Consider the following 12,672-nt stretch of genomic DNA (forward strand, 5'->3'; position numbering starts at 1 on the left):
TTCTGTCACACCCGGACCACGAAAAACAACAAATCGTGGCGGAAACGTCGGGGAGTGTTGTAACACAATCATTGTTTCATAACACATGGATTGAAGTTATGTTTTATTAAATTAAATGTATTACATTACATTGAAATTAGAAACAAAACATGAACAAATAGACTTTCATTTTTATTAAGTCACTAAGGCCTCGTCCGTTCCTATGTGAGCATGCATCAATATCATCATCAAATATCACCAACTATGGTACCTCAAACACATGTGAAAATACGTCAGCATAAAAATGCCGGCGAGTACATAGGATTTTATGAGAGTGTCAGATTCATAGCTCGTTTATGTTTTGAAAATATAACTTAAACACCTTTGTAAATTGATAATTAGAAAACCAAGTTTTGTAAAATGTTTGTAATGTAAATTAAAATAACTAAGTCAAAACAGATTTGTTTTATAAAACCTCGATACCATGAATCTTAACTCCAAAACATTTGTTCATATAAACCTAAATTGTAATCGTTTTTGAAATAAAACTCGAATGTTTTATATTGTTAGAAAAACCTTGTAATATAACTTTGTTTTGATAAACTTGCCCAAGTGATCTAAATAACGCAACGATATATAATGTATTAAAAGCATTTATATATAGGAAGTACCAGTGGCGTATCCACCATGCTTTTAACACATTACACCCGCCCTGTTACCTAATCACTTCCCTAACCCAACGGTTCAAACAATACCAAATAGTTCACATAATCAAACAGTTACAAACGGTTCATATAAATCAAACAGTTACAAACGGTTCACATAATCAAACAGTTACAAATGGTTCACATAAGCAAACAGTTACGAACGGTTCACATAATCAAACAGTTACAAACGGTTCATATAAATCAAACAGTTACAAACGGTTCACATAATCAAACAATTACTAACGGTTCAAAATGTAAAACAATGTGTCCGTATGCTGAGTGAACATATGTAACAAAATGTAATATAAAAAAATCGATGTGCTAGCATGTTAAGTGAACATACATAGTAAAACATTATGAAATCATGTACTATATATGTACTAATGAACATAACAAGCAATTGATATAAAATCATGAAAAACACGAAAGTAACAAGTAGGCACATGTGTTTCACCCCAAAACATTTGAAAACAGTAAAAGAGGGGTCTATGTACTCACTTGAGGGTGCTTAGAAGTCTTGACTAACAACCAAACAAAGCTAGAGGGATCACGGAAATCAAACGACACCTAATATAGGTAACTATGTTAATAAACGGCCCTAAATCGGAGGATCGGATAAAATGAGGTTTCGTAAACCAAATGAGTGTAGGGATTTATGTAATATGGTTTAACAAAGCCTACATTCTAAAACGAAACCTAACCTAAGTGCTTATGACCCATTACGAATCGTTAAGGTAGCTTACGCCACTTTGACACGTCGTTCGCGTAAAACGCGTTCGGACCGTCTAACTAGTCCTATGACAAGTATTATATGCCTTAACATGTCTAATAATGTTGCCTAATCATTTTAGATGTCAAAATTTAGGTTACATATGCTTAAAATGAATTTATGCGTAAAAAGGGAATTTTGGTCATTTTCCTAAGGGATATAAACTACCTATCATACAACTAACTAAACGAAGTGACCATAAGGTATAACATCGAAGGGTTATTCCCTATACAACTATGGTCACAATAAATGCTTGGTTGGATCCTAATGATCGACCAAACGGGTCGGGTTCGAAAGTCTAAGCGGTTGTTTAGACCGCTTATCTTACGGCCCTATATAAGCACTAAACTAAAAGCGATGAGTTAAACATGTTAAAACATGTTTAACGAAGTTAGAAAACAAGTTTGATATCAAAACAAAAGGTTTTGATACCCAAGAATAGTTTGGTTGCAAAATACGCATGAATACGCATTTTGACCGAAACTATGACTCGTCACTAGACCTAATCAACGTGGTAATCAGTAGGTATAGTCACAAGAGACTATAACCATCGTGAATACGCTCACGTTGCACAGTTCAAACGAACTTCGTGTTGACCAAAGACTGGTCAAAGTAGAAAGTCAAACACAGTTTGACTTTCGTGCTTAAAAACGCATAAACGCATGAAAGAAACTTACAACGGGTCCAAGCTAGGAAGAACTTGATCTAAATACTCAGGTATGAAGCATAAAGCTTCAACTTAGAGCATAAAATCAGATCAAGGTGTGAGGAAAATGGAATGGGAGCTTGGGTATTTATAGATTTCGGAGAACCGTTAGGATCGTTTCTCACAAATCGTGCTTTGATCTTGTCCTTACAAGTGGGCGCATGGTTTTCTAAACCATGGGAACATGTAAAACTATCAAATACCAGCCCATAGGGTGCAAAACCATGGGTTAAAACCATCAAAACATCAGAATTGGACTAGATACAATGAATCTAGTCATTTGGGCACTTTTTGACGCTTTTAGTCCCTGTTGATCAATAAGTTTATTTTTGCGCACCAAAACACCTCAAAGCCTATTTATAAGCTATGTAAAGTATATTTAGGGCATGTTTAACTTATGATCAAGTTCCGGAATGTTCGTTTCAGTACGAATCGGCATACTTTTGCAGTTTGTCGAAATTAGTCCCTGCAAGCGAATAAACTTGATTTTGCCACACCAAACCCTCCAAAACTTATTTCTAAGTTATGTAAAGGTTATTTAAGGTATGTTAAGCCTATGTCACTGTTCTTGAGTGTTTGTTGCATTAAACTGATTACGTTTACGCATCAGTTTGCATGTAACTTTCCAGAAAACGATTTAGAGATCGAAATCGAACAAGAATTGATATGTGCAAATGATACACATATTTAACAAATCCCAAGTATGAAACACAATATTTCATTGATTTGGTATTTGTTTGATGGTCGCAGAGGCACAGGTGTCACACCTATCTTGTTCATCACAGCATAGCATCCTATCAACCTGTCACATACGTTAAAATAAAGTCAATACATAAAATGTAAAGGTGACTACACAAGTTTGCATAGCATATAGTATAGAAAAGCGTTTACGCATAACCAGCATATAACACGTAACGGGCGAAGCATATAACTATCAATCAATGACTACACTTAACCACAAGACTGTGTAGTAGAGTATGCGCGACACATGTTCAATGAACACGTGAAGTAAGAGATGTGATCCCTAGCAACCCCTGTCTGCAACAGGTGCTGAGTCTAAACTATAGTATTATTATTGCTAGAGGCGGTATAGTGTAACACTGTATAGCATAGTACAAGCATTCAAAGTACATGTATAGCATGCGGGAACGGTTAGCGTTAAAAGTGTTTGCATTGTGTGTTGTTATTTTTGATAGAGAACGTATGTAACACCCAAAATTGCGTTAAATGGAAATGGGTTCGAGTATACTCACAGTATGTGTTTAACAAGTAAACACAGCCTTGATTGGATTGAAGGGAGCGCGTTAGGAGTTATCCTAAGCAAAGAACAGTAGCGTAAGCATTGAACAGCGTGTAAATAGAGTGTCGGATGTGATAAGTGTCGGATGTTGGTCCAAACGGATGGGTATCCATTCGATCGGATGGTCATCTGGACGGATGGTCATCCGGGCGGATGACCATTCTAACGGATGGCCATTCGAATGAGGTGTGGGTGTTTGTAAATCGTTTTGAAACTTTGAAGTTTTCGTTGTAGCGCTTAAACAATGCAAAGTGTAGATGCCAAGTCATTCGGTCGGATGGTCATCCGGACGGATGGTCGTTCGATCGGGTGGCTATTCGATCGAGAAGTTGGTAGTTTGAAGTTTAATCAAGTTGTTTTGAACAAGGACAGGTCACCTGATCGAATGGTCATTCGATTGGATGGTTATCCGATTGGATGGCCACTCGAGTGGGCGATCTGTTGTTTTGAAAACTTGAAATTTTCTAAGTTAAAAGGTTTGCGATTTAACGGAGACGGTGTGACAACGTGTCGAACAACGGAAACACACCAAGGACTAGCTTATTAAATCGGATGGGAATCACCCCATTCGATCAGATTCACTGTTCTTGATGGAGTTTCTTGTTCAACCCGTTAGTCGGTCATCTCTCCTGTGGAAATCCGTTTTCAAGCCGGCTCTCAACTAGGAAACGAGTAGAGAGTCTGAATGAGTATGGACTCCATCGGTTTTGTGTAGAAGTTGAAGAAAAGTTGAAGAAAAGTTTGAGGAACAGTTGAAAAATGTTGGAATCTTATAGAGATTTAAGCTAAAAGTGTGGAAATCCTTTAGATCTGAACTAATCTTGATGAGATGATGTCACACCACGGTTTGAATAAGAAAACGAGTCAAAACCACCTTCAAGAAGTCTAAATCAGGCGATTTCGAGAAGAAAACTAGTGATTTTGATGGAGAAGATGATGTAAAAGTGTGTAGTGATGAAGGTTGTACAAGATTTGAGGGGAAATACTTACGAAATAGCCTTGGATCTTGAGAAAAGTGACTGAGAATGACTTGGGGGTGAGTTGTTCGGATGGAGATGTCACATCAGTGAACAGTAGTGTACGGGTGCTATTTATAGGGGAGAGAGAGGGAGTTAAGGCGGTGGAAGATGCGAGGTGTCGAATGGGTGTCCGGTCGAATGGCCATCCGATCGGATGGTCATCCGGACGGATGTTCGTTCGACCAGATGTCCATTCGGACAGCCGTGTGCTGCAAGTTAGTTCTCCAACTTTCATTTCGTGCGTGAAGTGTTGCGTTGCGTTTAACCGAGTTGCGAGTATGCATTTGAGCGTATAAGCGTTGCATTGAGATAACCACATAACATTGAACAAATAAAAACACATAAACTACACACATCACATAAATGCATAAAGTAAATCCGCGTTTCGAGTTGCGTTGAGTTGTGTTGCGATAGCGTTTAGTCTGACATGCGATGTAATATGCGATAAAATGCGTTTAAATAGTATGCATTATAAACTGCTTTGAAATGCGATAAATGCTTTTGTATAAGCGTTGTAATAAGCATGTAAAATGCGTTTGAAAACATAGTTTTAAAATAGTTAACCCTTAGCGACAATCGATATCTCAAGAGTACAAGTCAATTAAACAAGAAATGATAGATACAAGTAATGACCCAGAAAGTCGGGTTGTTACAACCTCCCCTACTTTAGGGAATTTCGTCCTGAAATTAAGGCGCACGCGTGACAAAGAGATGTGGGTATTTAGCTTTCATACCACTTTCGAGTTCCCAAGTGAACTCGGCGCCGCGTTTGCCTTCCCATCGAACCTTCACTATAGGAATGCGAGAGCGTCGAAGTTTCTTGGTTTCTCGATCCATGATTTCTACTGGCTTTTCCACAAAGTGTAGATTTCGTTAATTTGCAAATCCTTGAGAGGGACATGCAAGTTTTCTTCAGCTAAGCACTTTTTGAGGTTTGAGACGTGGAAAGTTGGATGCACGTTGTTGAGTTCCTCCGGTAATTCGAGTCGGTAGGCCACTTTGCTAATTCTTTCCAGAATCTTAAAGGGTCCCACGTATTGTGGTGCTAGCTTTCCTTTCTTTCCGAATCGGATCACCCCCTTCCAAGGTGAAACCTTTAGGAGTACGCGATCACCAACTTCAAACTCAAGGGGCTTGCGGCGTTTATCGGCGTAACTCTTTTGACGACTCCGTGCTTTCAAGAGATTGTCTCGTATTTGGAGGATCTTGTCAGTCGTTTCTTGTAATAACTCAGGACCGGTAATTTGCGCGTCTCCAATCTCGTGCCATATAATAGGCGATCGACATTTTCTTCCATATAATGCCTCAAAGGGTGCCATTTGAATACTAGTGTGATAACTGTTGTTGTACGAGAAGTCGGATTGTTACAGGAGGATCCTTTCTGTAACAGCTATAGGGTATCATGAAGCATGTGCATTCGATCAGTAGAGCGTTGACTGTAGGTGTGACAACCCTCACAATTACAGGTATCCGTACACTTAATTAATATTTAATTTGTGCTTAATGACTGTGCTTGATTACAATTGTGATTAAACTGCTTTCTAATTTCTGTTACATACATACATATGCATCACATTTCATACTGTCACTCCATTTATTTCACACAAACTTTAGTGACAAACTTGATGCATAAAGCACAGTTAGCACACTGAGCGGATAACCCAGAAAACATGCTGACAATGCCATCACCTAGACAGACAATGTTTTTAAGGCCAGTATGAGCCAGAGACAGGGTACTACACTAGTAGGGAGTGTAGAGAAGTGAGGACCATAAAACTGCGTCACTAGGTGATAGTTATAGTGCCGGGAAGTGCCTAAAACACACTCTAAATGCAGATTATGCACTTAATAACAAAATTCAGCATTTAATTATGCTAGTAATGTGCAAAAACTTGACAAAATGGTCCTGTATACTTTCCAAAGTGTCAGGAATTAAAAGTGTCACAAAAAGTATTATAAAAGACACCTTACGGGTTAATTAAGCACTTTAACGGAACGACACCCAACCGAACAACCGGACATTACCCGGAACACAAAAATATTTTCAAACACATTGTTTTTATTTTTCTAAGCTAGTTAGGGTCCCCGAACACTCTAACACATTCTATATTTCATAACACACCATAACACACTAACTAAACCTTAGATCTTCAACCAAATCACTAACTAATAGTTGAAACCCAACAAGACACCCCCCCCCCTTGGGGACGGTTACATGGGAACTCACCACACATGATTTTCTTCATTTAAATAATTGATATGCCATGTACTTTAAGGGACATTTAGCCTAATGGATATTAGATGATGGAGGATTATATAGTTAACCACAAGACCATCACCATTCTTATCATCACACTTCAAACAACTCACCAAAACTCTCCATCTCTTCCCTTGGTTCGGCCGAGAACCACCACCACCATCATCACCATCTCTTGATCACTTTCAACCATTCTAAGAGCATCCAAGGGTGTTAGAGATCATACAACGAAGCTCGGTGTGTTCGGAAGCTCAAGGACCTCTCTCGTCTTCTTTTAACCACCACATTTCATCACTTGAACTCCCCTAGCCTTGAGCTAGTGGTAAGTCTCTTGAATCTTCATCCACTTCATGTTTTTGATGGTTAATAGTTAAAGAATGATGAAATCTCAAGAAACACTAAAAACCATAAACAAAGTCTTGAACATAAACTAACTTGGTGATGAAGTATCGTTGAAATGGTTAAGAAATCATGATATTCTTGTGTTGTGATGCTTGTCGGTTATTGTTCACTCATGTAGTTGATATGGATCATCATATGGTCTTGCTAGATCATGATTAAAAACATGATCTAGCAAGATGAGAAAGTAAGAATGTTGTAGGATGATGAAATCATCCACACATAAACCATGAACTTGAATGAATGAATGTTTTCTTGAAAAATAAAGATCAAAATAGGTTATAATCAGGTAGATCTAAAGATCCATGAGTGGTTTTTCAAAAGAACTAAGTGAAAAATAGAAGTTTCATTAAAACTTGGATCTTACATAAACTAATCGCATTTTTGGTGGACAAACAAGTGTAGAAACACTTATATGACAAGAAAATTTCATGAAGAAATATTTTTAGAAAATAAGATTGGAAGTTGTAAACACACAAACTCTTTAAAAATAAGGTTTTTAAAGAACTAATCACATTTTAAAAGGTAACAAGACTTACTAAGTATGTTAGTAAGTTACTACATATTTTTATAAACTTTCAAGTTCATGAGTTTATAGTTTATGCTTGTTTTTGACAAGTTTGGTAAGTAGAGGTTGTATATTGTTGATTGAGAATTGTTTGAATGGATTTTTGAAAAGAAAATGATATACTAGTAAGCATGGACACCTCCATTTACAAAGGAAACTCTGGCGAAATTTTTTCTAAAATTCCAACACTTAGAAAATATTTTTCTAGCAAGTGTTTACAAACATATTTTTAACCATGTTTTCAAAATAAACTTCGCCATGATTTTTATTTACAAAATACCAAGTGAGTGGTGGGCATGACACTTAAGGCCATTAATCCTCATCGTAGGACCAAAGGACATGAGTGATAGATCTATTTGGGTGTAGCGAGCCCACACCCGTGAGGCCGGGGCGGCCCATAGTGGTGACTATGTCTTCATACCGGAGACAAATTTGCTAGGTTTGAGTCTTCCTGCACCAATTCACACATACCTTTGGCTTTGCAACCCATTGATGATCAGTTTTTCCTTAATAGCTACATACTAGGGATTTTCATACTTACAGACATATTTTTAAAGGTTTTACACAATTACATACACATGAACTCGCTCACTTTTGTTGATTTTTCAAATTACATGTATTTCAGGAAATTAGTGGATCTGGCGGAGTATGCGTTGTGTCAAGGCTGCGTAGTGAATAAAGATGTCATCCGAGTCGTCGAGTTTAGGGGGTGGATCCCTTTCCTGGACGGGATACACAATTCTAAACTTTGGTTTTTATTTACGTGCTTTTGATGAGTCATTGTGAACTCTGTTAATCATGTCATAGTTGTAACTTACTTTATGTGTCAACACTTTCAAACAATGTCGTTGTGGTATTTTTAACTTAATGAATGGATGAACATCTTATGTTTTATCATAGCATTGTTATGATTGTTGCTATGGTATTAAGAAGTCACACCAAAATAATCCACGCTTCCGCAAAAGCCAGAGTGTGACAGCTTGGTATCAGAGCCTCGATCATAGCGAACTAGGATTCCTTCTCGAGTCTAGACTATGATCACTAGGGCTCCCACGAAAACATTTTTACATTGCATACACTAAACGTCCAGATCCGGGGTACAAAACATTTTTACAAACAAAAAGGCACAAATGCACTTTTCAAAAATTTGAGTTTCAGTCTTAGAGACTGAGGGAGGTTCAGTCTTAGAGACTGAGGGAGGTTCAGTCTTAGAGATTGGGGAGGTTCAGTCTTAGAGATTGGGGAGGTTTAGTCTGAGAGGCTAGGGAGTTCAGTCTGAGAGACTGGGAGGGATAGTCTGGGGAGACTAGGAGGATTATTTGCTTGCATTATTGTGACTTACATGTTTATTTGATTATATGTTGATATATGTGCACTTGTGTGGTTGTGTTACAGACACCATGCCATCATCTTCAGATACTGGAGTATCGGACACTTTGGATCCTATAGCGATCGTGTCGGACGATGAGATTCTGTCAGAGAGTGAGGTTTACACGTCAGACCCTACTCGGATGAGGATGATTTCCAGCCGTCTGCTCTTCCTGATTTTCGGGATGATATTCCTATTGCTGATGGTCCTTTCGGTGGGGACCTACCTCTTCTTCAGGTCCCTGCTCCTCTACCGCTCGCCGCAGTTCCTCTCGAGGATCTGCCACATGATGAGTTCGCTGATGATGACATCGATTTGTTCCTAGAGGGTCCCCCGGAGGGTGACCAGGATGGTGTGGCCCTCATGGATGTCGATGTCCCTCTTGCTGATGATCCCGTTGTCGACCCTGTTGTTCCCTTGGCTGAGATTCCTGCTGATGTGCACATTGTTGATCCTGTTGTTCCAGTAGAGGCTCCCATTGAGGAGGCTCCTTTTGATCTGTTTGGTCCTTACTCCTTCGAGTCTGTAGCGTCCGCTTCACTGCACGCCCAGGTCGTACAGCTCTATTCCTCTGACTCCGACTCAGACATGGCAATGTCTGTTGCGCCCCTCGTTCCCCACGACGTTGACCCAGAGCCAGAGGTCGAGTTTTTGCCTGATGAGCCTACTCCAGTTGGTCCGGAGCCGGTCGTTGCTCATGATCCCATTGACGCCCCAGCTGTTGCACATTTTCCAGACCCTTTACCTGAGCCTGGTCATGTCGATATACCAGACATAGCACCACCCGTCATTGTTGCGCCCGTCGATTTGCCACCGGTTTCTGATGTTCCCGTTATTGATGCACCCATTATCGCACCGGTAGTACCTGTTTCAGCCCCTGTGCATGCTGACCATGCACCGTTTGCCGCTCACATTGATCCTCGTTATGCTGACACCCGTAACGGGTGGATCGAGGATGATGATGACTACCCACCATTTGTGCTACCCGTCACTCCTCCTGTAGCACCTATTTCCGCACCTATTGAGATTCCATTATTCCACCCACACACCTCTGACGTCCATCGCACAGATCTTCCCATCACATTCCTCCAGGACATACCGCCACCTCGTCCTGGGGAGGGTTCATCGAGGAAGCCGCCTGTTTTTGTTCCACCTGTATCGTCATCTGTTCCGTTCATGTCCCAGATCCCTCACACTGCACCATCTTTCATACCTTCGGGTGAGCCGTTTCTGTGGGCTTCGCGCAATGTTATGCCGTTATCAGACCCGTACCACCCTTATCATGTGGGGTACACGACAGAGGACATACTCATCTCTCTACAGCTACAGCAGGACGCACTGAGTCGTCGCATTCAGGAGTTAGAGAGGACACCACGTCCTCCATGTTACTGTCAGACTCCTTTTACCGCACCACACACTCCCCTTCCGCTTCCCCCTGATTCGGATGTTCGTTTCCTTACATCTGAGCAGCAGATTGCCTATTTGCTGCGCGTCATTCATGCCCTAGAGGAGGATTGGGTGCACATGCGCCGGTTGCTTTTCTCTCATCTTCCTCCTCCTCCTCCGCTATCAGCATAGATATTTTTTGGTTTGATGCAGGTAGATCATTTTGGTGAGATGGTCGCAATTGGGCCAGCTTGCGAAGACTTTTTGGAAGACCACACTTTTGTACATGATTTGTGTAGACAGATTTGTATTTTTGAGGGTGATGTAACCCAATGATCTCATTTTGATGTGTGATGTACTGTAAAACATGTAAAACTATATTGTGGTCGTGATTAATAAAAGCTCAATGGCAACGTTCTTACTACATGCTTTGTTGAATTATTTGTTTTATATTATAACATGGGATGTTATATGGTTGATGGATGTTACTATATATGCATATTTATTATACTTACTATGACCTGACCAATATGATCATCTTTTAGAAGATGCCTCCACGACGCGACGCACGCATGCCTACTACTGAGGCGGAACTGCAGGGGATAATTGCCGCGGCTATAGCACAATATGCAGCCTCCCAAGCAGAAACAAGCAGGAACACTTCGAACAACAACAACAACAACAGCAACAACAGCAACAACAATCCACCCAATGGGTGCACCTACAAACAATTTCTTGACTGTAAGCCCGTAAATTTCGACGGCACTGGAGGTGCTGTTGCATTCGTCAGGTGGGCAGAAAAGACAGATTCTGTCCTAAGGATGAGCAAGTGTGCTCCTGAGCAACAAGTTACATACATCTCAGGGCTGTTTCTTGATGGTGCCCTATCGTGGTGGAATCTGCAAGTGCAAACATTGGGAGAAGCGGCGACATATGCGTTAACATGGAATGAGCTGAAGGAGCTCATGAGGAGGAAGTATTGTTTGCGGGCTGAAATACAAAAGCTAGAAACTGAGTTCTGGCACCTAAAAATGGAAGGTCCTAAGATTGCAGAATATGTTCAGAGGTTTCATGATTTGTCCCATGTGGTGCCGTACATGGTCACGCCCGAATTTAAACGCGTTGAGCGCTTCATCTGGGGATTGGCACCCCAGATCATGAGCATGGTAACCACGTCCCAGCCTGCAACGATTACTAAAGCCATTGATCTCAACGTGGCACTTACTGAGGAAGCCATTAGATTGAACAAGTTTTCAATTTCTGAACCGAAGAAGAAGGAGACTCATGTGGAGTCGTCTGGTGAAAACAAATGGAAATTTTCCAACTTCAAGCAAGGTACCAGTAGTGTGAGCAAGAAGGGTGAGTCGAGCACACCGGCCAGGGCCACAACCGGTGTCGAAAACAAAGGGAAGGGTTACATGGGCACTCTGCCCAAGTGTGATACATGCCAGTACCATCATCCCGGCCCGTGCAGACTCAGGAAATGCGAGTCTTGCGGGAAGACTGGCCATTCAAAGGAAACATGCTGGGTGGGTACCGGTATTGGTCGTGGGAATCAGCGAGGTCATGGGAATGGGAACGGGAACAGCCAACAGGGAGGAAATGGCGGGAATGGAAACCGTGGAAATGTTGGGAGTCAAGCTGGTAACCGGGGAGCGAATGTCAATCGTGGCGGAAATGGAAATGGGAATGATCGAGGACCAGGGTGTTTTAACTGTGGAGACGTCGGGCATTTTAAGAGGGATTGCCCAAAACTGAATCAAGCTTGTGGGAGGGTATTCAACATTGGAGCAAGGGAAGCGCGCAAGGATCCAAATGTTGTCAATGGTATGTTCCCTATAAATCAACACTTTGCATCTGTACTATTTGACACTGGTGCCTATTATAGTTTCGTATCGTTAGAATTTAAGAAAATGCTTGGGTTAACTGCTAGTAAATTAGATATTCCGTACTCAATTGAACTGGCTAATGGAAAGCTAGTTGAAACGAACGAAGTCATCAGAGGATGCGTAATAGAACTGGGAGAACGCGAGTTTGCACTAGATCTACTACCAGCCGAGTTGGGAAGCTTCGACGTGGTGGTAGGGATGGATTGGTTGTCAAGCAACAAATCCGAGGTTGTATGTCATGAAAAGACCATCCGCATCCCAATGGAAGATGGCGAGACGATTGTGGTTCATGGAGAAAAGCGCGATACGCCATTGAGGATCATT

The 12,672-nt window shown here is 40.9% G+C and overlaps 1 protein-coding gene across 1 annotated transcript; it reads left to right on the top strand.

Moving 5' to 3' along the window:
* The first annotated feature begins 9,104 nt into the window (after window positions 1-9,104).
* Window positions 9,105-10,651, top strand: LOC110906649 (proline-rich protein 36-like). The gene is made up of 2 exons (XM_022151751.1): window positions 9,105-9,191; window positions 9,233-10,651. Exons 1-2 carry the CDS (start codon window positions 9,105-9,107, stop codon window positions 10,649-10,651), a joined length of 1,506 nt encoding a protein of 501 aa, XP_022007443.1.
* Window positions 10,652-12,672: the final 2,021 nt, after the last annotated feature.

The sequence above is a fragment of the Helianthus annuus genome, chromosome 14 (assembly GCF_002127325.2).
Source record: "Helianthus annuus cultivar XRQ/B chromosome 14, HanXRQr2.0-SUNRISE, whole genome shotgun sequence".
In the NCBI taxonomy this organism is placed as follows: domain Eukaryota; kingdom Viridiplantae; phylum Streptophyta; class Magnoliopsida; order Asterales; family Asteraceae; genus Helianthus; species Helianthus annuus.